Source organism: Halichoerus grypus, chromosome 3 (genome assembly GCF_964656455.1).
Source record: "Halichoerus grypus chromosome 3, mHalGry1.hap1.1, whole genome shotgun sequence".
Classification (NCBI taxonomy): domain Eukaryota; kingdom Metazoa; phylum Chordata; class Mammalia; order Carnivora; family Phocidae; genus Halichoerus; species Halichoerus grypus.
This window is the reverse complement of record NC_135714.1, coordinates 130,738,230-130,760,042: the sequence shown is the minus strand read 5'-3', so window position 1 is coordinate 130,760,042 and position 21,813 is coordinate 130,738,230. Positions and strand designations below refer to the sequence as shown.

General features: G+C 35.8%; 1 protein-coding gene across 16 annotated transcripts in view; it reads right to left on the bottom strand.

Annotated features, from left to right (window-relative positions):
* Window positions 1-21,813, bottom strand: part of ARFIP1 (ARF interacting protein 1) — a 113,074-nt gene that overhangs the window by 28,173 nt on the left and 63,088 nt on the right. For 12 of the 16 annotated variants that reach the window (XM_036103573.2, XM_078069321.1, XM_078069320.1 and 9 more), the window contains 4 exons: window positions 21,699-21,794; window positions 19,793-19,905; window positions 12,126-12,347; window positions 4,125-4,282 (listed from right to left, as the gene is read on the bottom strand). In XM_036103573.2, coding sequence (XP_035959466.2) covers window positions 4,125-4,282; window positions 12,126-12,347; window positions 19,793-19,905; window positions 21,699-21,794 — 589 coding nt within the window. Of the gene's footprint in view, window positions 1-636; window positions 907-4,124; window positions 4,283-12,125; window positions 12,348-19,792; window positions 19,906-21,698; window positions 21,795-21,813 lie in introns of all 16 variants that reach the window. The other 4 variants (XM_078069319.1, XM_078069325.1, XR_013446519.1 and 1 more) reach the window with 3 other exon arrangements.

The window sequence follows — 21,813 nt, the reverse complement described above, 5'->3', positions numbered from 1 at the left end:
GGAAGCCATTTAAGAACTCTGCTCTAGAAAGTGAATTGTTCTACTTGTTCAGAATAGAAAGGCGTCTCTAGTAGTAAGAAATGGAGGATGGACTGGAGTAGATTAAGAAACAGAAACAAGGAAACCAATTAGAAGACCATGGGCAAAAGAGAAATCAGTCACTGAATCAAGACAATGGCAGTGGGGCTAAGAAGGGGAGACAGATATTAAAGATTTGGGAGGCAAGACTGACTTGGTAATGATAACAAGTAAGTTAAACTCCATGGGTTCTCTGGGCAAAGTGAAGGACCACTCTGACCTTTGCTGGCTCTAATGTCTTGAGCTAGTTATTTTATCTCTTTCTGCTTCAGTTTTTCATCTATAAATGAGAATAATAATCTCCACAAAAAATATAGAGTACTTATAGGATACCTGGTAATAACTAGTATCTTTAGAGTGTTTATTATAATAGCCAAATTAGAGGAGGGATAGCCAGATGTAAATATACTAAAAACAACAAAAAATGAAAGAAAAAAAGTAGAACAAAAATAGTGGTATATGGTGATTTAATGTGAAGACAAACATCCTTCATCAGCCTCGGAGCACATTTCTAAACAGTAAGATTAATATAAACATAATCAAAGTTATAATACTGACCTTATATCCCTTAATTTTTACATCCAGAGTTTGTAGATGGTATCAAAGTAAAACTTTCCGTAAGAGCTTCTCTAACAGTGCTCATTACCACCAGGAAGAGAAGCACGCTAAATTTTCAAAATGCAACTCTTCAAGGTTGCCAGTCTGAACTGAATCCGTATCAGTAAAGTTAGTCATAGTTGGTTACTTTATGGCTTATGTAAAACTTCTACAGAACAGGTGTCCACATCTGAAAAGTCTTGACCACAACTGACTCCCTTGTTGGTGGTGCTGTGGAGAAGTGTTGAATGGGCCGTTACAAGATTTTCTATACACGGAGCACCACAGGGCTAGGAAATACTTGTACACAATGCATAATAGGGAGCATTAAAAGGCCACCGGACATTTGCGTAAATTGCCACTTTTTGTGCTGATCAAATAGCTGACCCATGCCCTAAAGGTCAGTAAATTCTGGTTCTGACAGAGAAGAAAATTCAGTTACTGAGAAACTTTTAATCTGGGGTTCTTTTTAAATGTTATCCCTCTGCAGGCAATGTTTTGGTATTACAATAGTGAATCCCTCGGTTACTTCAATAAATAGTATAGGAAAGTCAAACCCCAAGCTAAGCTTAATGAATAAAATCACATTGTAATTTCAATAGAAAGAGAATAAATTATGAGGTGAGGTCATTATTGTTGTTAGTTTTTAAACTATACACAGAGGTTGTTAAAGATTTCCTGATAACCAGCTACCAAGTACATATAACCTGATTTATAACTCTGTTCAAAAGTTTCAAATAAACCCATATATTAGACAGATTGAGATTTTTAAAAAATATTTTATTTATTTATTTGAGAGATAGAGAGAAAGAGAGAGTGCGTGCTCAAGCAGGGGAAGGGACAAAAGAGGGAGAGAGAGAATCTCAAGCAGACTCCCTGCTGAACACAGAGCCTGAGGTGAGGCTCAATCTCACGACCCCAAGATCATGACCTGAGCCCAAATCAAGAGTCAGACACTCAACCAACTGAGCCCCTAGATTGAGATCTTTTATCACATTGCACTTTAAGTCAGATATCTCAATATAAGATGTGAAAATTATTATTAAAGATGTTATTTTTAAGTAATCTCTACACCCAATGTGGGGCTCACAACCCTGAGATCCCGAGTCACATGCTCCATCGACTGAGCCAGCCAGGTGTGTCATAATTTTTTAAATAGATATGAAAATTTGAGATAAATCCAGTTCAAATTTGAGACTGAATGATCAAAAGTAAAAGGTAGAAAGCCAATGGGCTCTCATTTTGGCTTTGAAATTGGCTCCAAATGAGCAAACATTTAACCTCCAGAGGCTTTTCTCCTCCACAAATTAAAACATGACTCATGTATCGTTCAGTGACTTATCAGATGAATTTGTCCTTCTTTACTACAGGCTAATATTTAAGAAAAAAATTTTTTTTTATTTTAAAGTAAGCTATATGCCCAACATGGGGCTTGAACTCACAACCCCAAGATCAAGAGTCGCATGCTCTACGAACTGAGCCAGTCAGTCAGTCGTCCCATAATATCAGTTAATATTTTTAAAAAGCACCTTAGAAATAATGGCCAAAAAGATATATGCTAAAATAAAACATTTTAACATATACTAAACAAAAATATGTTTTAGGTACTAGAGATATTTTCAGGATAGGTGGACAATTACAAAGTACATAAACAGAAACTAGATTCATGTAGTTCTTGACTAAGAAGTGGTGGTGGGAATTTGGGAACAAAAGAATTTTCATCTTCAAAACCCACAAAACGATCTGAAAGACTAGAAAATAAGAATGCTTAAAAGAATTAAAGAGATAAAAGGAAAAGAGTACTCATTATGAACAAATTAGGACATCATGAATAAGGAACAGATGTGGAAAAGAACCAAATAAAATTTATAAAAATAAAAATATACAGAATATTCTTTTGAAAAATACAGACAATGTCCACGAAAAGATTTAGAGACTGGAGAACCAATTACTAAGAGTGTTACTGAAGGGATTCCTATTGAAGGGTATCTTACTGAGAAATTCCTTCAATGTTATTGAGGGATATCCTATTGATGGATTCCTTCTGTTTATTTTTTTCCACCTTCTGATTTTAATACTGTGTTAGTAAATAATTCAAACAATGAATAAAAGTAAAAAACCAAGTCCAAAACCTAAATAGGGCACACAGCCCCACCTCCACCCTTCTCCGACCAAACAACCACAGCTATTTATCTTGACCTTCATTTCCAAGTCATTAAGAACCATATGTTAATGCTAAACCTAAAATTATAAACACAGAATAACACAGAAGCATCTCTTCTTGTGAAAAGATTAAAAGTTAACTTTCCAGAGGTTTTGGGCTTTTACTTATGTGAAGCATAAGTGAATACATACTTAAGAAGCAGCACTCAAAAACTAGATCAGTTTAGAGTTTTCACAGCCATTTCTCATATCATTAAACTACGGTAAGGGGCCAAAACATAGTTACACTTCCAAAAGGTATAGTTTGTACTTATCCTCAACTATGCTATAAAAAGTATAACAGGAAATAAGGATTTCAAAGTGTTCAGAGGAAAAAAAAACTCAAAGTAAATCAGAATAGAATGAATGGGAGAAAAATTGGGCCTGGACTCAAAAGTTGAAAATGCTACTGCTGATCTGCTAAAATGTACTTAGCTTACCTAACAGGATGGTTATGAGATAGAGAAATTAATGATGAGTGTGTGTGTGTGTGTGTGTGTATAAAATGTATGAAAACACTGCATTATAAACAGCTATGAAAATATGTAAAAGGTAAAATACGAAAGAGTTTGAAGCTGATTATAAACTAGATAAGTGGAAGGCTAGGTTGTTGGTATCCACAACATAAACAAAATCACGGAAGCAAAAATGAGCTTGTATATTGAAGAGAAAGTGAAACTGCAAATCTGGCTATTGTACTGCTTCTACTGGGAAGCAACAGTGATAAGAATGAAGAGAGGCTTACTAGGCATCTAGTAACTACCTAGTAGAGGTATCTATAGAGGGCATCTAGTAACTACCTAGTAGAACACAAGGCCCTGTCCTTTTCCAAGGAAGCTGAAACTAGGAGATCCTCCACCTCCCTAATTCTCTAACAGGCAGGGTTGGGCACATGACCAAGGCTCAGTGAGACACTCTCTAGGCAATGAAGCAAAATATTCAGGGGCCTTTTGGAAATGACTTATGTAGCTGTGATAACATCAAGTACCAGAGGTACCCAGCATCAGGGTCCTAATTAGATTCCTAATTAGATTCTTCTGAGGCATTATCTTGATTTTGATTCCTGCTTGTTTCTAGAATCTGTTCTCCTGCCTTTCTCTTAGTTCTATGGGCTATCCTATAATGTTCTACTGTGTTCTTTTTCTGCCCATGTTAGCCAGAATTGATTTCTACCATATGCAACCTAAAACCTTAACTGAATTATGTACCATCTGTAAGCAGACAATATAATGAAAATGTATACCTACCTGGCACTTTCATATTGTTTCACAGTCATTAATGTATCTTCAATTGTTTTATTCACCAAAGTGTTCACACTGGCAATGAAAAAATTAATGGCTCCAAGAAGAGTCTCTCCATTTTTAGCCAGTAGCTTCTGGGTATCTGCGTTATAGCCAAATTCTTCCTAAAACAAAAAAAATCATCTTAACATATCCACTTATTAGTGAATGTGACCAAAAAAATCTCAAATGTATCACTAATGGGAAAATATTTGATTTAGAAAATATTTGATTTAAAATATTTAGCTATAGAAGTTTTCTTCTTTTAATGTTTAAATAAACAAATCTAAATCACAGCTAGCTATATAATTACCAAAAAAGTTTAGTAAACCAAAATTGTCATCAGCTCAGATGTATAGCTAGAATTAAATAATTTTAAAAAGTTAAGCTACTTTGTACTAGAAAGAATAGTTTCACTTCCATGTTTTGTTTTTATTATACTGTAAGCACAGCTGTTAAGAAAAATATAGCAGATTATTAATCAGAGAAACTACAACTTTCACAACCAAATTAGGTTAACAATTGACTAAAACTTTCAGACATAAGACAGATTGCAATTTTTGTGTTTTGACATAATCTTCTTGGTGTATAAATATTAACAACGCACATTTTTTTGTAAACTCAGTGACTAGTTGACTCCCAAGCTCAGGTCTACGTAGGTAGACAGCTGGGGAAGGATCACTCAACACCAGTTTGAGTTCATTTGCTCTGAATAAACTGAGTCTTGGCTTAGAAAACATTACATGTGACTCCTTCAGAAATGGCAAGTACTAACTCTAAATTTTCAGTAGTGAAAGACTGGAAAGCTTTAGCAGATTATCAGGACACATCCGAACAAATAAAAAATTTGATCATAGCTTATTGTAAGATGTATCATTCAATTTAAGAATTCTGCAGTTTGTTATGAAACACTTCTTAATGTCAGCTGAAAAAATGTAAAATGAAATTAAATAAAATCTTAGAAAATGCAAGTTTAATGCTGGTGCTATAGATATAATTAAATTTCTAGGTGATAAAATATCCAATAATTAGCAAGTACAGGAAAGTAAAATTATTGTGCTGGGTTTTAGTATTTTCGGTTGGACAGGGACATTTTCCATTTAAGAGACATCCATGTAACTTTTTCTTTTTTTAAGATTTATGTATTTGAGGGGCATTTGGGTGGCTCAGTCAGTTGAGCATCTATCTGCCTTTGGCTCGGGTCATGATCCCGAGTCCTGGAATCGAACCCTGCATCAGGCTCCCTACTCAGCAGGGAGTCGGCCTCTCCCTTTGCCACACCCCCAATCATGCTCTCTCTTCCTCGATCTCTCTCAAATAAATAAATGAAATCTTTAAAAAAATAAAAAAGATTTCTGTATTTGAGAGAGAACACGCGCGCGTGCACAAGTCAGGTGAGGGGCAGAGGGAGAAGGGGAGAGAGAATCTCAAGCTGCCTGCTGAGCATGGAACCTGACCTGGGGCTCCATCCCAGGACCCTAAGATCATGACCTGAGCCGAAATCAAGAGTTGGACGCTCAACCAACTGAGCCACCCAGGTGCCCCAACACTGTTCACTTATCACAATTTCACATTATTAACACTGAAAATGCCACAAGTCCTAATTAGCCAAAGGGAGATCTATACAACCTAGAAGGCTACTTTTACTAAAAACAAAAAAACCTATATCATAGTAAGATGAAATAGCAGCAGGTTGAAAAGTTGTACAGCAGAATTTGGAATACTATTTCCATTTGAAAAAACAGGCCTAAATTCAAAGCAGACAGGAAGAGTAAACTGCCACTGTTCTGTTTCATTAATATAAATCCTACCTGTAATTCTGTGAAGAAAATAGAAAACTTAAGATTTTAACATATAATTTAAACTTAATTGGCTAGAATAAAAAAGGTTTTTTTTATAGTAAGTTACAAGAGACAGAGTAGTAAAAGATATAAAACAATTGGGACACTAGAAAGAAATGAATATACATATGTATATGCATTATAAGAAACACATAAATAATTAAATATGCTTTTTTGGGCATTGAAAATAAGTAAAACATGATTCATAAACTTCATTTAGTTGGTAAGTTATTTTAGTATTTTTGGTTGGACAGGGACATTTTATATATTATACACTGCTTTAACAATTACAAATAAACTAAATAACTAAATATAAAGTAATCAAAGGCTATATACATTAAGAACAGGGCTGTGGTTCTAATCTGACACTGAACAGGGAAGGCCAATACAATTCCTTAATATTTGCTTGCTTTATACAGAGAGAGAACAAAGTTTCAAAACATTTGATTTTTTTTCTCTTTAGCAGCTCCTATATCATTTACAACATTTACCAGATGTAAATGACCACTATTTCCCCTTAAACTTATATATTAGGACCAAATAACAGAAACATCTGACTAGATCTAAAACATCCAGTTGTAGTACTATAAATTATTACCTAATTAATAACAAGTGGGTTAATTTAAACAATACAGAGCAATAAAAAATTATACTCACAGGTACTAATTGATAATTGACAATATGGCTTATGTGAACTTTTCTAATCTTGATGTAGATGTTACTTTCTAAATTGAGAAAAACAATTTAGTGAGGTGAGGTGCCATGCTTTAACAGAACTGGGAGTCAGAGGCATGTGATAAAATGATGAAATTTGGGGATTCAAACAGTTTGGGAGTTCCTATCTTGTTCTGCTACTGACTGGATTTATCTGTTTTGTTAAATTCTTTGTGTGTCAATTTCTTAGTAATAATATGAAGATAATTCTCTTACAAGTTTGATAGAAAGTGTAATGAGTGAGACAACTTGCTTAAAGTTCCTGACATTACAGGCATTCAAAAAAGTTTCAGGAGCTTGGCCATTTCTACTGCTTGTTATTGGTTGTTTCTCTAGAAAATGAAAGAACTGAGCTAATCTTTAAATTCTTCCTCAACTCCTAAATGCCGCAATCCCAAAACAGCTATCATAACCATCATACTTTATTCAGTGCCACTATGTGCCATACCTGTGCTAAGTATTGTCAATGAGTCTCAGTTAATATGTCAGGAGGAAGTGGACACCAGCTCTTCATCACTGCACTATCAACTTTTTCTCAAAAAGAAATCAGCAGGCAAGGAAGAGAGTTACTTTGCTGGCTTGCATGTGATTGATCCTGATGACGGAGGGAAAGGAAACTGGACTGCTAAAGAAGAATATGCCTAGAATACAGGCAACCTCTTAGGACATCTCCTAGTACTCCTACCATGCTCTGTGATTAATGTCAATGGAAAACGACATCAGCCCATTTCAGCCAGGACTACTAATGGCCTGGACGCTTCAGGAATGAAGGTTTGGGTCACCCCACAAGGCAAAGAACTGACAAGCTGAGGTGCTAGCTGAAAGCCAGTGCAATATGGAATGGGTAGTAGAAGCTAAGACCTTGTGACCATCTGTAGAAATGAAGACCATAGTTGTTATGAGTATTTCTTCCTTATTTTGTTATCAATATGTGTGTATATGTATAAGGCAAATAACTTTGTTTTCTTCCCTCTCTTATCCCCTTGGCATACAACATAAGATATATTATTAACTTTACATCATAGTATTTAACTTACAGGATACCAAGGAAAAAGTGAATGTCACTCAAGGACTTTGCATCCTCTTCTGGGGAAAAGGCTAATCTGTCTTTGATAGCATGTAGGATAGTCATGTCATGTTAGGTGAACGTAAGACTTTGCTATTGCCTTTATTTGGAGATTAAGTATAGTTTAAGGATAGGTGTATAAGTGCTGCTAAACTGACAAAGGGTAGACTGTGATGGTTAATTTTATGTGTCAACTTGATTAGACTAAAGTGGACAGCTGTTTGGTCAAACACCAGTCTAGATGTTGCTATGAAGATACAGATTTTGTAGATGTGATTAACATCTGCAATGATAAACATTGTAGATATGATTTAAAGTTGACTTTAAAGAGATTATCCTCCAGAATGTGGGTGGACTTCATTCAATCAGTTGAAGACCTTCAGAGCCAAAAAGACTACGGTTTCTTGGAAAAGAATTCTGCCTTAACACTGTAACATTAGAAATCTGGCCTCGGTTTCTAGACTACTGACCTACCCTTCATATTTCAGACTTGCCAAGCCCCACAACTGTGGGAGTCAATTCCTTAAAATAAATGTGTGTGTGTGTATTATGTACATATCTCCTATTGGTTTTGTTTCTCTGGAAAATCCTGATACAAAAACATCTATCCTGTAAATACTGATTCCAAATTTCAAACAATCTCCAATAGGTTCTAGTTTACCATTATTTTTATATTTATAAACACTGATTAGAATGTTCAATCCAATAAATTTTCTATTTCTTACATTATTATTTCCTTCAAATCACTTCTGCGTACACATTTGCCTTTAGCATTTGTTCACTAACAAATTATATCAAGTATATTTTGGTGCATAAGTCATCATAAAAGAATATAGTATGTCTTTTTAGCAAAATAGGACAGTCCAAATTCTTGTCAAAAAATGTTGCATGGGGGCTCCTGGGTGGCTCAGTTGGTTAAGTGTCTGACTCTTGATTTTGGCTCAGGTCATGATCTCAGGGTGGTGGGACCGAGCCCTGAGTCAGGCCCTGTGCTGAGCATGGAGTCTGCTTGTCCCTCTCCCTCTGCCCCTCCCCTCACTTGTGCGTGCCTGTGTGTGTGCGTGTGTGTGCGTGGGCGTGCTCTCTAATAAATGAATAAATAGAATCTTAAAAAAAAATGAAAACTGTTGCGTGATGGACTCATGCCTATTGAATGACTGACTAGATAAAAATACCTGTGATGATTAATTTTACATGCCAACTTGGCTAGGCCATGATGTCCAGATTTTGGTCAAACATTATTCTGGATATTTCAGTGCAGGTGTTTTTTTGAATGAGATTAATATTTAAATTGGTGGAGTGTGAGTAAAGCAGACTGCCCTCCACAATGGCAGTGGGCCTCATCCAATCAACTGAAGACCTTAACAGAACAAAGACTGAATTCCCTGGAGCAAAAAGGAATTCTGCTAACAGTCTGCCTTTGCACTCAAACTGCAACTCTTCCTTGAGTCTCTAGTCTGCCAGCCTACCCCACAGGTTTTACATGTACCAAGACTCCAAAATCCTGTGAACCAATCTCTTAAAATACATCCCTCTGTATATCTACACATCCTGTTGGTTCTGTTTGTCCACAGTACTTGACTAATACAGTACCATATTTCCTTTCTGTCCTTAAAAATTCACTGACTCTTGAATTTAAGAAAATTCATCTAGGATATCATCATCAGAAGACTCAGACTGGGATTTCACTTGTATTATCTATTTTGCCATCATTGTTGAGTCAATACTGCTGCCTCTCTGCAGTCATCATGATTCTAATAACTGTGAAATATCTTTCTCTGGTATTGTCTTCTCTCTGCCATTACATGAGCAAAAAATGAAAACTTCTAAATTTTCAACTATGTTGCAAAAACATTAAAAAAAAAAGACTACAAAGAGTATTTATCTATTACATTATTTTTTAAGGCGATGCCAGCATTCTTTTATCATTTTAGTAATTTTTAACATGGTTGGAAATAACAGATGAGTAGTGATGAAATAATTCCCAAGATGATGAAACAGCAAAATGTTTGAAGATCATTAAGATCCCATACTGTGTCTTTGATTTCCAATGGACCCACATGGCAGTTGCAAGATAAAAAGTTGTATTCTGGGGGCACCTGGGTGGCTCAGTTGGTTAAGCGTCTGCCTTCGGCTCAGGTCATGATCCCGGGGTCCTGGGATCAAACCCTGCGTCCTGCTCCCTGCTCAGCGGGGAGCCTGCTTCTCCCTCTCCTCTGCCCCCACCCACTCATGTTCTCTCTCGTTCACTCTGCTCTCTCTCAAATAAATAAAAATCTTTTAAAAAAAGTATTCTGTTAAAAAAATAAGCAAATGTTTTCATTGGAATAAAACTCATGAACTATCAAATCCTTACAAAGGGTTAGAGATGCTCAAATAAGAAACTTAAAAATTAAAACTGGGTCTAACGGACTTGAATACTGAGGATTAACCTCTCAGTTCTGTTAAAAAAAAAAAAAAAAGATTTGACATCTAGAAGATAATAAAAGTACCTACTAGCTAAGACTGAGCATTAAATGAGCTAATACATACATAAACCACTTAGAACAGTATCTGGCATATAGTAAATCCCCAATCTGTATTAACTATTACAATTAGCAGGGTCTACTGAGTACAGCATCACTGATAACACTGCTGTAACACTTCCCCAGACCCTATACCCTGGCTACCTCTTTCCTTACTGTGGGGATTTTTCTCTCTAAAGATTCCACTTAAAGAGATAGCAAGAGATCATGGAGAAACACAGACAAGTCTGGTGTAGCTCCTCCCTGTGCACATGCACAGGCGAGCCCCACCCAGAGCTGCCCTCTCCTGGCCTCACTGTCTGTACATGTCCTTGGCTATGAAAACAAAACCAAATATGTGTATGTTTGTATATATAAAACATAAATAAATTATACATAGATATGATTTTCAGTTCTACTCTTTTTTATTCATTTATTTTTTTAAAGATTTTATTTATTTGTCAGAGAGAGAGACAGAGAGAGAGAGCACACACAAGCAGGGGGAGCAACAGAGAGGGAGAAGCAGGCTCCCCGCTGAGCAGGGAGCCCGATGTGGGACTCGATCCCAGGACCCTGGGATCATGACCTGAGCCAAAGGCAGATGCTTAACTGACTGAGCCACCCAGGCGTCCCACTCTACCTTTTATTAAAAAAGATTTTATTATTTATTAGAGAGAGAGAGAGAGAAAGAGAGCACACGCAAGCACACATACAGGTACATGCATGAGCAGGGGGAGGAGCAGTGGGGGAGGGTGAGGGACAAGCAGTCTCCAGGCTGAGAGCACTTGGACACCAGCTCAACCCCAGCACTCTGATCGGGATCATGACCTGAGCCAAAAGCAAGAGTCATATGCTCAACCTGCTGGGCTACCCGAGTGCCCCACAGCTCTACCTTTAATTTGTTTTGTGATCTTATAAATATTACCTAACCTCTCTTGGCTTCAGTTTCCTCATCTATAAAATAGGGATAACATTTCTTGCAGTATTGTTAGATAAATTACATGATACAATGGCTATAAAGCACCCAGCCCATTACACTGAAATTGTGGACACTCAGTAACTACAGCTGTTCTATTAATCAGCTTCCCAAATATTAGATTAATTCTTTTTGTCTACCTAGTGACTCAGTTAGAATTGAATCTAAGTATTCTTCACTATTATGAGATAGATCACCATCTCTAGCCAAACTTTCTTTTCCAAGACTCTAGATATTTTCAAATAATTTAATGCTCTAAATTATCTAAGTCTTCAAGTTAGAAAGTCTGTAGGCAAAGGATTTTGGCTCCAGGTGAGGGGGGAAAAAAAAAAAAGACATCAAAGAAGTCACTTAAGAAACCATAAGAAATTCTCAGGAATGCTTTGCTGAATATTTTAGAGATATATGCAAAAAAATAATTTTATAATTACCCTAAAATTCTTAATTTTTAAAACTCACAATTTCTATTAATGATTTCAGTAAAAGATCTTGAATCCAGTCAAGCAAGTTACTATTTGTTCAAGACAAATAGTAGAGAATAGGTAAGAGATTTTCAATAGGTACCTGAATTTGCTTTTTGCTTTTTACCCAAGCTCACATACACATAGCTATGATTTTTTCTAGACTCAGGCAGGCTGAGTACTTTCCTTTTCCTTTCCTCTAACCAAGCTCCCTTCCCCTGAAACCTCTAGCTGACATCTCCAGTCATTTGGGCCTTCTTAAAAATTACATGAAATATTTTAAAAGAACACCAATTCCAAATTTATTAAGAGTTAAGCAAATCAGAAATGTAACAAATTACATCTTACAATAATATTGCCATTCTCCTCCTCCACACTCTCCAACAGCTATTTAAAATAATCTTACATGTAGTTCTAATGACTTCAAACTCAGGTCAGCAAATGCATCTCCAAGTTGCCTTTGGGTGTGCACCATCTGGAAAAGCTGGGTTGACAATGTCTGAGCCAGTCTTAAAATATTTTCATATTTTTTCTTGTTATCTCTTAATATATCAATCTGAGCTTCAAGTTCAAGGTCCACAGTTCTCGATCCACGGCCCAGCTTCTCAGAGATAATTTGCCGAGTGCACTAAAAGTGGAAAGATGCACTTTGTTTAGGAAGAAAAAAAAGAACAAAAGAGAAAGGAATAATATAGCAATCCGAAGTACAAATACTACAGCATTTGACATATACCATTTTTGGCTTCAAACAAGCTACCCTTAAAAAACTGAAAATGGTCAGCCCACTTAGAAGTTCATCAAGGTTCAAAATAAACTTACCAGACATATCTAATAGCTATTACTAATCAGAGGAAGTTTTAAGACTTAGAGAGCTAATTTATATACTACCAGATGAGCTCCCTCACAGAATCATATTTCAGGCTTAGCATACTTAAGTAGATTATTTACAACAACTGAGATACTTGGCATTGATTGAAGAATGTGAGTGGGCTATTAATATAGGAATAATAAGCATATCAAAATTCTATTCTCCTGCTGTTTTCAAATGCTTTTTTTTCCTTCTATCTTCCTCTTAAACAGCTGTGTGTATGTGTGTGAGTAGGAGGAATGAAGGGAAGAAAGGAAGGAGAAAGAGGTAAGACAAGGACATGGGAAGGGTGGGGAGAGAGGAAGGGGAAGAAAGGAAGAGAGAGAGAGAGGAAGGGAAGGAGGAAAGAAGAGAAAGAGGTAGAGATGAGAGATTCCTGAATTCTTTTACTTCTGTCCAGAAAGAATAGTATTGAATTATGTTATTCTGTCCTGCCCCAGAAATAATGATACAGGAAATTTTTTTTAGCAACAAAAAATTATAAGCAACTTCACTACTCAATAATATATTTTGAGAGTAACTATATAGGGCATTAATATACTCTTCATCATTTAAAGTTAACAAAAATATTCTAAAAAAAGTAATAAATATTGCCATTTTTTAAATTTGCAAATTTGCTCTTTTATCTTGTCTTTCACAGTTTTGGTTACAGAATTGATATCTATTCCAACAATTAAAATAATGAATGAAATAAAAGGTGAATTTCCTCTTCCTTCCTTTAATACCACTAAATGATAGAAAACTACTACTATTAACAGTTGGATGCATAGTCTAGACTCTTCCTTAAACCTCTATACTCACATATATAATATTTTTCAAGTAAAAATGAGACTGTGCTATGCTATACATAACATCCTATATTTCCTATGACCAAATATCTTGAGATTTTTCCTTGTCAATACATATAAATCTATATTTATCCTTCTAATTAGTATATTATATACTACTCATGTTTTTCTATTTAAAACTGAAATGAATTCCCTATATATTCTCTATTCTCATCAATTAAGGATCCTTGTTAATAAACATTTAAAAATAAAGGAGTTCTTTTTTTTAAAAGGCAGAGAAATTAACTATATAGAAAATGATAGGAAAGGTGAGAGGCTAAACTCACAGAAGAGAGATAAAACTATTTCTATGGGAAAACATATGAACACATACACTCTTAGAAGATGAAAATCACTTCAAGAGAAAAGCTTAACTGAAGACTGTCATTTTAACGAGGGAAACATCAGCAAGAACAATATCTGAAATGGTAACAAGATAAAGGAGATATACCACTTTTCATCCACACCAGGATTTTCCCTATGCAATATTATCAGAGATTTATTCCATTTGAAAGCCAAAGCATATGGTACCTTCCATAGCAACCCAGATAAAATAGTCTGTTGAAAGTGAAGAAACTAGAACTCACTGAAGAAGCTTGGCAGACTGGGCAAAATGAAAGAAATGCCTACTGTTGTCTAAGTGGCCATTTTTTCCCAGAAATAATGGTTACAAGCAGACAGCGGGGTCAGAGGTTTAATGAGGAAATGTTTTTTGTTTCCAGGAAGCCAAGGCACTAAGAAGCATAAGGCAATATTGATTATGAAGCGTGTTAAAATCTGGACACTACAAACAAGTTTTGAAACAGACCTTTCCCACCTTGTATTCCAATATAGATAATGTACACTCTTAAGGACAATCTAAGTAATCTGAAAGTGAGGGTACTCCAGATAGCCTACTTTGCTGAAAATGCAGATGACTTACAATGAGCTGACAGTCCTATTCAGTATTCCATACTTATAAATTAAGACTCCATTTTGAAGATAAGACAAATGGAGCAAGGTTAAAGCGGAAGTAAACTACTGCTCTATGTAGATCTCCTACTTGGGGGGATGGTGGATATAATAAAGTGATAAACACTGTATAAAAAAATACTATGAATCACCATCATACAGGTCATGAATTTATAAGATAGTCACTGTGTACTCTCAGTATTTAAACAGCACCAAGAACTTTTTCTGTGAATACCAAAAAGTGAAAAACACTTAAGTACAAGGAAAAGAATAATTTCATGGCAAAAGCTGATAGATACTAAAGAGTTATTAAGGGTGAAGGATAGGAAAGAAGGGAGCATAAAAGAAAATACTAGAAACTGAACAAGGGGAATAGGTCAATCAGTAAATGAGTAAGATAATATAAGAAAAACAGGGATGAAAGTTTAAAAGATATTGGCTTATAGGCAACAAAGATTAATTTGATAAGGTGTGAATACTGATGACAAATTTGTAAACATTCAAAGAAAGTATTTAATGCTTGGGAAACATGCCAAATAGCTCTGAATGCTGAAACCGAGATTATTCTTAAATAAAATAATAATAGTAAGATGGACTTCTGAAAGTACTCTATTCTTTTTTTCTTTTTTTGTAAGATTTATTTTTTTATTTTTAAGTAATCCCTACACCCAACGTGGGGTTCAAATTTACAACCCAGAGATCAAGAGTTGCATGTTCTACTGACTGAGCCAGCCAGGTGCCCCTACTCTATTCTTTATAAAAAAAATTTTAAGGGGCGCCTGGGTGGCTCAGTCAGTTAAGCGTCTGTCTTCTGCTCAGGTCATGATCCCAAGGTCCTGGGATGGAGCCCCGCATCAGGCTCCCTGCTCAGTGGAGAGCCTGCTTCTCCCTCTCCCTCTTCTGCTCCCCCTGCTTGTGCTCTCTCTTTGTCTGTCTCTCCTCTGTCAAATAAATAAAAAATAAAATCTTAAAAAAAATTTTTTTTAAATTTATTTTATTTTTTGGGGTGAGAATTCCTGCGGATAAGAATAAATAAGAAAATAAATAAATTTTGGATTCAAAATTTATGAATAAAATCAGGCAGATTAAAATAATATTTAAGAATACTTACTTATATATCAGAGCCTAAACTTAAAATTGTTCCCATTATATATTTGGTTTAAATCACCAGCCCGTTTTTTTTTTTTAAAGCATATACTTTATTATGGCTTTACCAGCCTGTTTTTAGAGCCAAAATAACAACCAATAAAGAAGTGCTAAATAGCCTCTGTGAGGAAAAGCCTTTAAGTGACTGATGTATTACAAATAGCTCAAGCCACAAATCCACTTAGTACCTCTGAATCTTAACAGGGACAAGACAGTAGAATTTAAAGAACAGTTAAGTGGATGAAAACCCTAGCTGTTCAAGTCAGAGCATTGGCCATACCACTCTCTATATTTGTGAATTGTTTGTGGGTGTAGCGGTTTGTAAGTCAGGAATTGTTTACCTTTATATAGACACATTATCTCTTCTCAAGAGTAATACAGAAGTGAATTTATTCTTTCAGTTAATACTTCTAAAATATGATCTGAAATTATCTACAAAAGTACAGGTTTTTTTAAGATGATAAAAGTGCCTGAAACATGCTCATCAATCTTCCCAAAAATTATTTAGTATTTGTTAGAGAACAGAAACAGAAGAGAGATTAAAGGCCAAAAACCATGCAGGAGCTGAAGTCCAAGAAAAAGATCAAAGTTGTAGCTAGAATCAAAAGTTGCTCAACAGTAAAATGGATAATAAGTACAGACCTAAATCAACCAAATCAAAATCTATACTTGAAGGATTATCCAAATGACAATGAGTGTCCTATATAGCTCATAATTTGGAATGAAAAGGTAAAAAAGCCATAAGAACAGAGTCAAGGAGATCCAATAAAGTCCTTACACTCTGAGCTTGTTTAGGTGGAGAAGCATATGCCAACCCAGACACACTGGCTACAAACTCCATTAAAATCACGTAAGTTAGAACATTCTTTTTCTCTTCTATTTATTTTTTTAAAGTATAAATACACTTAAAAATTTCTTTTAAGGATTTATTTGAGAGAGAGGAAGAAGGAGAGAGACCGCACGCCAAGAGGGAAGAGGGGCAGAGGGAGAGGAGAGAGAGAATCCTCAAGCAGACTCCCCACTAAGTGGGGAGCCCAATGTGAGGCCTAATCCCAGGACCCCAAGATCATACCTTGAGTCAAAATCAAGAGCAGGCCCCTGAGCCACCCACGCATGCCTAATTTTTTTTTAAAGTAAGCTCTAGGTCCAACACAGGGCCTGAACTTACAACCCCAAGATCAATAGTTGCAAGCTCTACTGACTGAGCCAGCCAGGCACCCCTCTCTTCTGATTTAGGCTGTAACATCCCAATTAAGCTCTGATGAAAAAAATTTTCAGTTAAAAATAATCATTCTGAGGAGAATGATAACTCCTTCATGTAGAATTATGCCATCTGTGCAACATTTTAAAGGCTGGTCAATTTCATTAACATAAACTTTAAAAAGGCTGAATGTGGTATGTTAATATAAGAGATAAATATGGAATCTTAACAATGATTCAACTCAGGGCGCCTGGGTGGCTCAGATGGTTAAGCGTCTGCCTTCGGCTCAAGTCATGATCCCAGGGTCCTGGGATCGAGTCCCACATCGGGCTCTCTGCTCCTTGGGAGCCTGCTTCTCCCTCTGCATCTCTCTCTCTCTGTCTCTCATGAATAAATAAATAAAATCTTTAAAAAAAAAAAAAAAACAAAAAAACAATGATTCAACTCAGATTATTGTAGAGGTAAAAGACAAAAAATGGGGAACAGATAATAAGTATATAGGAAAAAAAGAGGGAACAAGGGAAACATGAACTAAAGGACACAAGAGAAGAAGGCTCAAATGAACAAAATCTTAAATTTTATAATTTGTAATTACTAAAACTTGGTTCAGAAATAAGGCCTGTATTTTTTTTAAGGTGGTAATTATTTTTATTTTTTATTTTTTAAAAATATTTTATTTGAGAGAGAGAGAGAGAAAGAAAATGAGCGGGGGGGGGGGGGCAGAAGGGGAGGGAGAAGCAGACTCCCTGACGTGGGGCTCAATCATAACCCTGACCTGAGCCGAAGGCAGACACTTAACTGACTGAGCCACCCAGGTGTCCTTTATTTTTTTTTTAAAGTAATCTCTACAGCCAACGTGGGGCTCCAACTCACGACCCCAAGATCAAGAGTCACATGCTCTACCAACTGAGCCAGAGAGGCACCACTAAGGCCTGTATTCTTTAGGTTTCAATGTGTGATCACAGAATGTTACTAGTTAGAGGCAAATTTCATGAATAAATGAACAAAGGAATGGTTGAATAAATAAATTTAATAAATTAATGAATGAAGCTCAGTTTGGTATGAAAGACAAATAAGTGAAATGAAAGGGAGCAAAAAGAGGAATTCCAAGCAGTAGGCAAATATAGTCGCATGAAGTTATAAGTTATAGACGTGTGAGAAAGCATAGTTTGTTTCGGAAATCTCGGGATAATTTGGTATGGATCGCTGGATCCACTGGTGGGAGAGAGGAACGGGATAATGTTGGCAAGGTAGACGGGTCAGATCCACACCATTCTAAAGACAATGGGGATCAACTGAACAATTTCAAGTAAGAGTGAACCTAATATATTAGGCAGCATAGAATATGCAGTCTAAGAGATTTTGTCAAGAAGCTAATTCAGTAATGTGAGAGTAACAAAGAATATGGACTATGGCTGGGAAAGCTGGAATGGAGAAAAAGGGATAAAGTCAAGCAATACTAAGGAGGCAGAGTCCATTTAATGATAAGAGGTATGTGGCATCAATGAGAAGGTGAAGTAGAAATCTGGATAGCTGGGTGAACTGTTGTGATATGAGGAAATACAAAGGGAGAAACAATACATGGAATGAGACCCCACATCCTTGATAACAAAAGGAGCAATAATTAAATACAATGTCCTGAATGAGAACAGATGACGCTGGCATCAGTTTTTGATGACTACCATTGGCATTTATCAGGGCTACACTGGCATGAGGAAAATAATTTTTGGAAAGATTCATGAACATGTTTCAGGGGCACTTTTATCATCTTAAGAAAACCTGTTCTTTTGTAGATGATTTCTGAAAGTATTCTGCAAGTATTGCCTGAAAGAATAAATTCACTTCTGTATTACTCTTGAGAAGACACAAGAGACATGTCCTCTGTATAAAAATATAGACAATTCCTGACTTACAAACCACTACATCCACAAACAATTCACAAATATAGAGAGTGTTATGGCCAATGCTCTGACTTGAGTAACTAGGGTTTTCATCCACTCAACTGTTCTTTAAACTATTTTTTTTAAAAGATTATTTATTTGGGGCGCCTGGGTGGCTCAGTCATTAAGCGTCTGCCTTCGGCTCAGGTCATGATCCCGGGGTGCTGGGATCGAGCCCCGCATCGGGCTCCCTGCTCAGCAGGGAGCCTGCTTCTCCTTCTCCCTCTGTCTACCACTCTGCCTACTTGTGCTCTCTCTGTGTCAAATAAATAAATAAAATCTTTAAAAAAAAAAAGATTATTTATTTATTTGAAAGAGAGAAAGAGAGCATGAGCGTGAGCAGGGGGAGGGGCAGAGGGAAAAGGAGAGAGAGAATCTCAAGCAGGCTGCGCACTGAGTGCAGAGCCCGATGTGGGGCTTGATCTTACCACTCCAAGATCAGGACCTGAGCTGAAATCAAAAGTCGGCCACTTAACTGACTGAGCCACCCTGGTGCCCCTAACTATTCTTTAAATTCTACTGTTTTGTCCCTGTTAGGATTCAAAGGTACTATGGATTTGTGGTTTGAGCTATTTGTAATACATCAAATATACTATAGATTAAATAATTTGCTTATTTGTTTCACAGAGGCCATACAAAAAAATAGCCACCAATTACTCTGAGGCAATGCAACTAACAACAATACATTTTTGAAGTCCAACTCATCTGCAATGTGGTGCTGTCTACACAGTTAATGCTTAATTATTACAATAAGATCAGAGAATTCCAACTCTGAAAAATGACTATACCTCTTTGACATTCAGTTACTATCAAAAAGTATCAAAAAGAGGAGGTAGGGATAGATATGTCTATAGCAGTTTTACAGGCAAACATATTCCAAGGTAATATATTGCTTCTTCAATTATGTACTATCAATTAATAAGCATTTCTATAGCTTTTTTACTCTTTTGCTACTGACTTTTTAGACTACATTTATGCAAAGACCAATAAAACAAAGTACTTCATTTTCTAATTGTATTTTTATAGTTAGAGGCATTATTCTTTCCTATATATTCATATAATTGCAAATAATAATTTGAATAACATACAAATGAAAATTCTTAGAGCTAGTTAGGGTGGAAACATTAAAAAAATACAAACCTTGTAGGTGTTTAGACTCCATTTTCTAACAAGCTCTAACTTTTCCATTGCAGGATTTTTTATTTCATCTGCTAGAATAACTGGTCCACTTTTGGTCTGTGTTCTCTGGCCACCTGCATGATCATAACAGAAGATAAAACACAAACTAGATAAAGACAAGTAGGGGAAAAAAAACCAAACCATTGATGCTATTCAAATTAAACTACTTATGCATTTAAAAATAAAACAGTTTCCACAAAGTAAAGGACTAGAACTTTCTGGAATAATTGAGGACAATTTCCAAACACTTAAAAAATATTTCTGCCAATTAAACACAAATGCTTTGTGGTTTGTCTATCATCTTAAAAAAAAAAAATGCTGCAACCAGCCTTCTTTTCTAAATAAGCTCTTTACTTCTAGAAAACAAAATTCCCACAATTAATCTTATAACCTAATGACCCTAAAAAAAACTGTGTCAGTAAAAATCTGGAAAGGTTATGTACTCTTCACAGTGATCTCCTTTCATCATACAATGTAGAACAGAGTAACAACAGAGGTTACTATAATTTTGGAGGATTTAAAAATATAATTCAAATTTCAGATAGTCATTAAAAATATCTTACCACCAGTATGAAAGGCTAGGCTAAAACAAGACCTACATTGTACCTCCTTTTTTTCTCAAGAGACCACCCACCCTCCTGCAAAAAGCCATAATTAATAAAGGCAGTATAAAGCCCTGACAATGTACTGCTCCAACTATTAAGAAATTATGACATAAAAGCAACTCTACCAGTATAGAGTTTCTATAGTAAATATTTTTCATAGAAGAAAATAGTTAAATGCTTATGATACTAATGACTTAGAGTAAAAACTTTATAATAATTTAAAAAGAACAATGAAATAAGGAGAAGAGAAAAAGTTCTAAAAAATGGTTTTTAAAGTCAGAGCAAAAATTTCTTTTCTCACTTACTCCTACAGTCAGACCAGCCTTTGCCACAACTTTACCATAACCTAAGATCAAGAACGGTATATAAAATCAAATACATTTAAGATTTACAAAATTCTCATAGAAACAAAATACAGAATGTTAACATTTCATGTTAAAAGAAATATGTAGTTCAACTTTTTCCTGTTTTTATAGTCCAGCAATAATATTAAAGTATAGAGCAAATTCAATGCAAAGAAATGCATTTTCCCCAAGTACTTTTCATTGGGCATAACTGGTAAATTACATATCATTTTGTTGCAATCTGCAAGCTATCTGTAAGCTGTGGTTGAAAATAGGAAGATACAACATTTTCCACTTGACCCATTCCAAATAATGAACAACCCAGTTGTTGAAGGCTCCTTTTTTGTTTAACCGAAAACAGAGAGCAGAGCTGCAAAGCTGAGAGGATCAAATAAGTAAATCTACATTTTTCCAGAGTTAAGAAAGCATGATTTAAAATGAATCCACTTTGGGGCGCCTGGGTGGCTTAGTCGTTAAGCGTCTGCTTTCGGCTCAGGTCATGATCCCAGGGTCCTGGGATCAAGCCCCGCATCGGGCTCCCTGCTCCGCAGGAACCCTGCTTCTCTCTCTCCCACTCCCTCTGCTGTGTTCCCTCTCTCGCTGTGTCTCTCTCTGTCAAATAAATAAATAAAATCTTAAAAAATAAAATAAAATGAATCCAATTTTACAATGTTTTTTAATCTTAAAGTGAATTAAATTTCAGGTTTAAGATATATAGTTAATAACACTGAAAAGCCAGAAAAATAGGTATGCCTAGAAAGATTATTTCCGTTATTGTTAAAAAAGAAAGAAGCAGCCACCAAAAAAAGCCAGAATTACACACACCTAAGAATATAAAGCAAGGGATTATGAAACTGAGTGAATTAGTTTAGTTTAGAAGTAGCAAGAAGGGCTTTATCCAATCAGTGCAGTGAATACCTGCAGGAACAATTAAATCACTTCCTTGTTGAGCCAGTGGACTAGCTGCAACCCTGCTAGGAGACATAACAGATGGCAATGGTGGTGCCTGGGAACCTGGAAAGGGTAGACATTT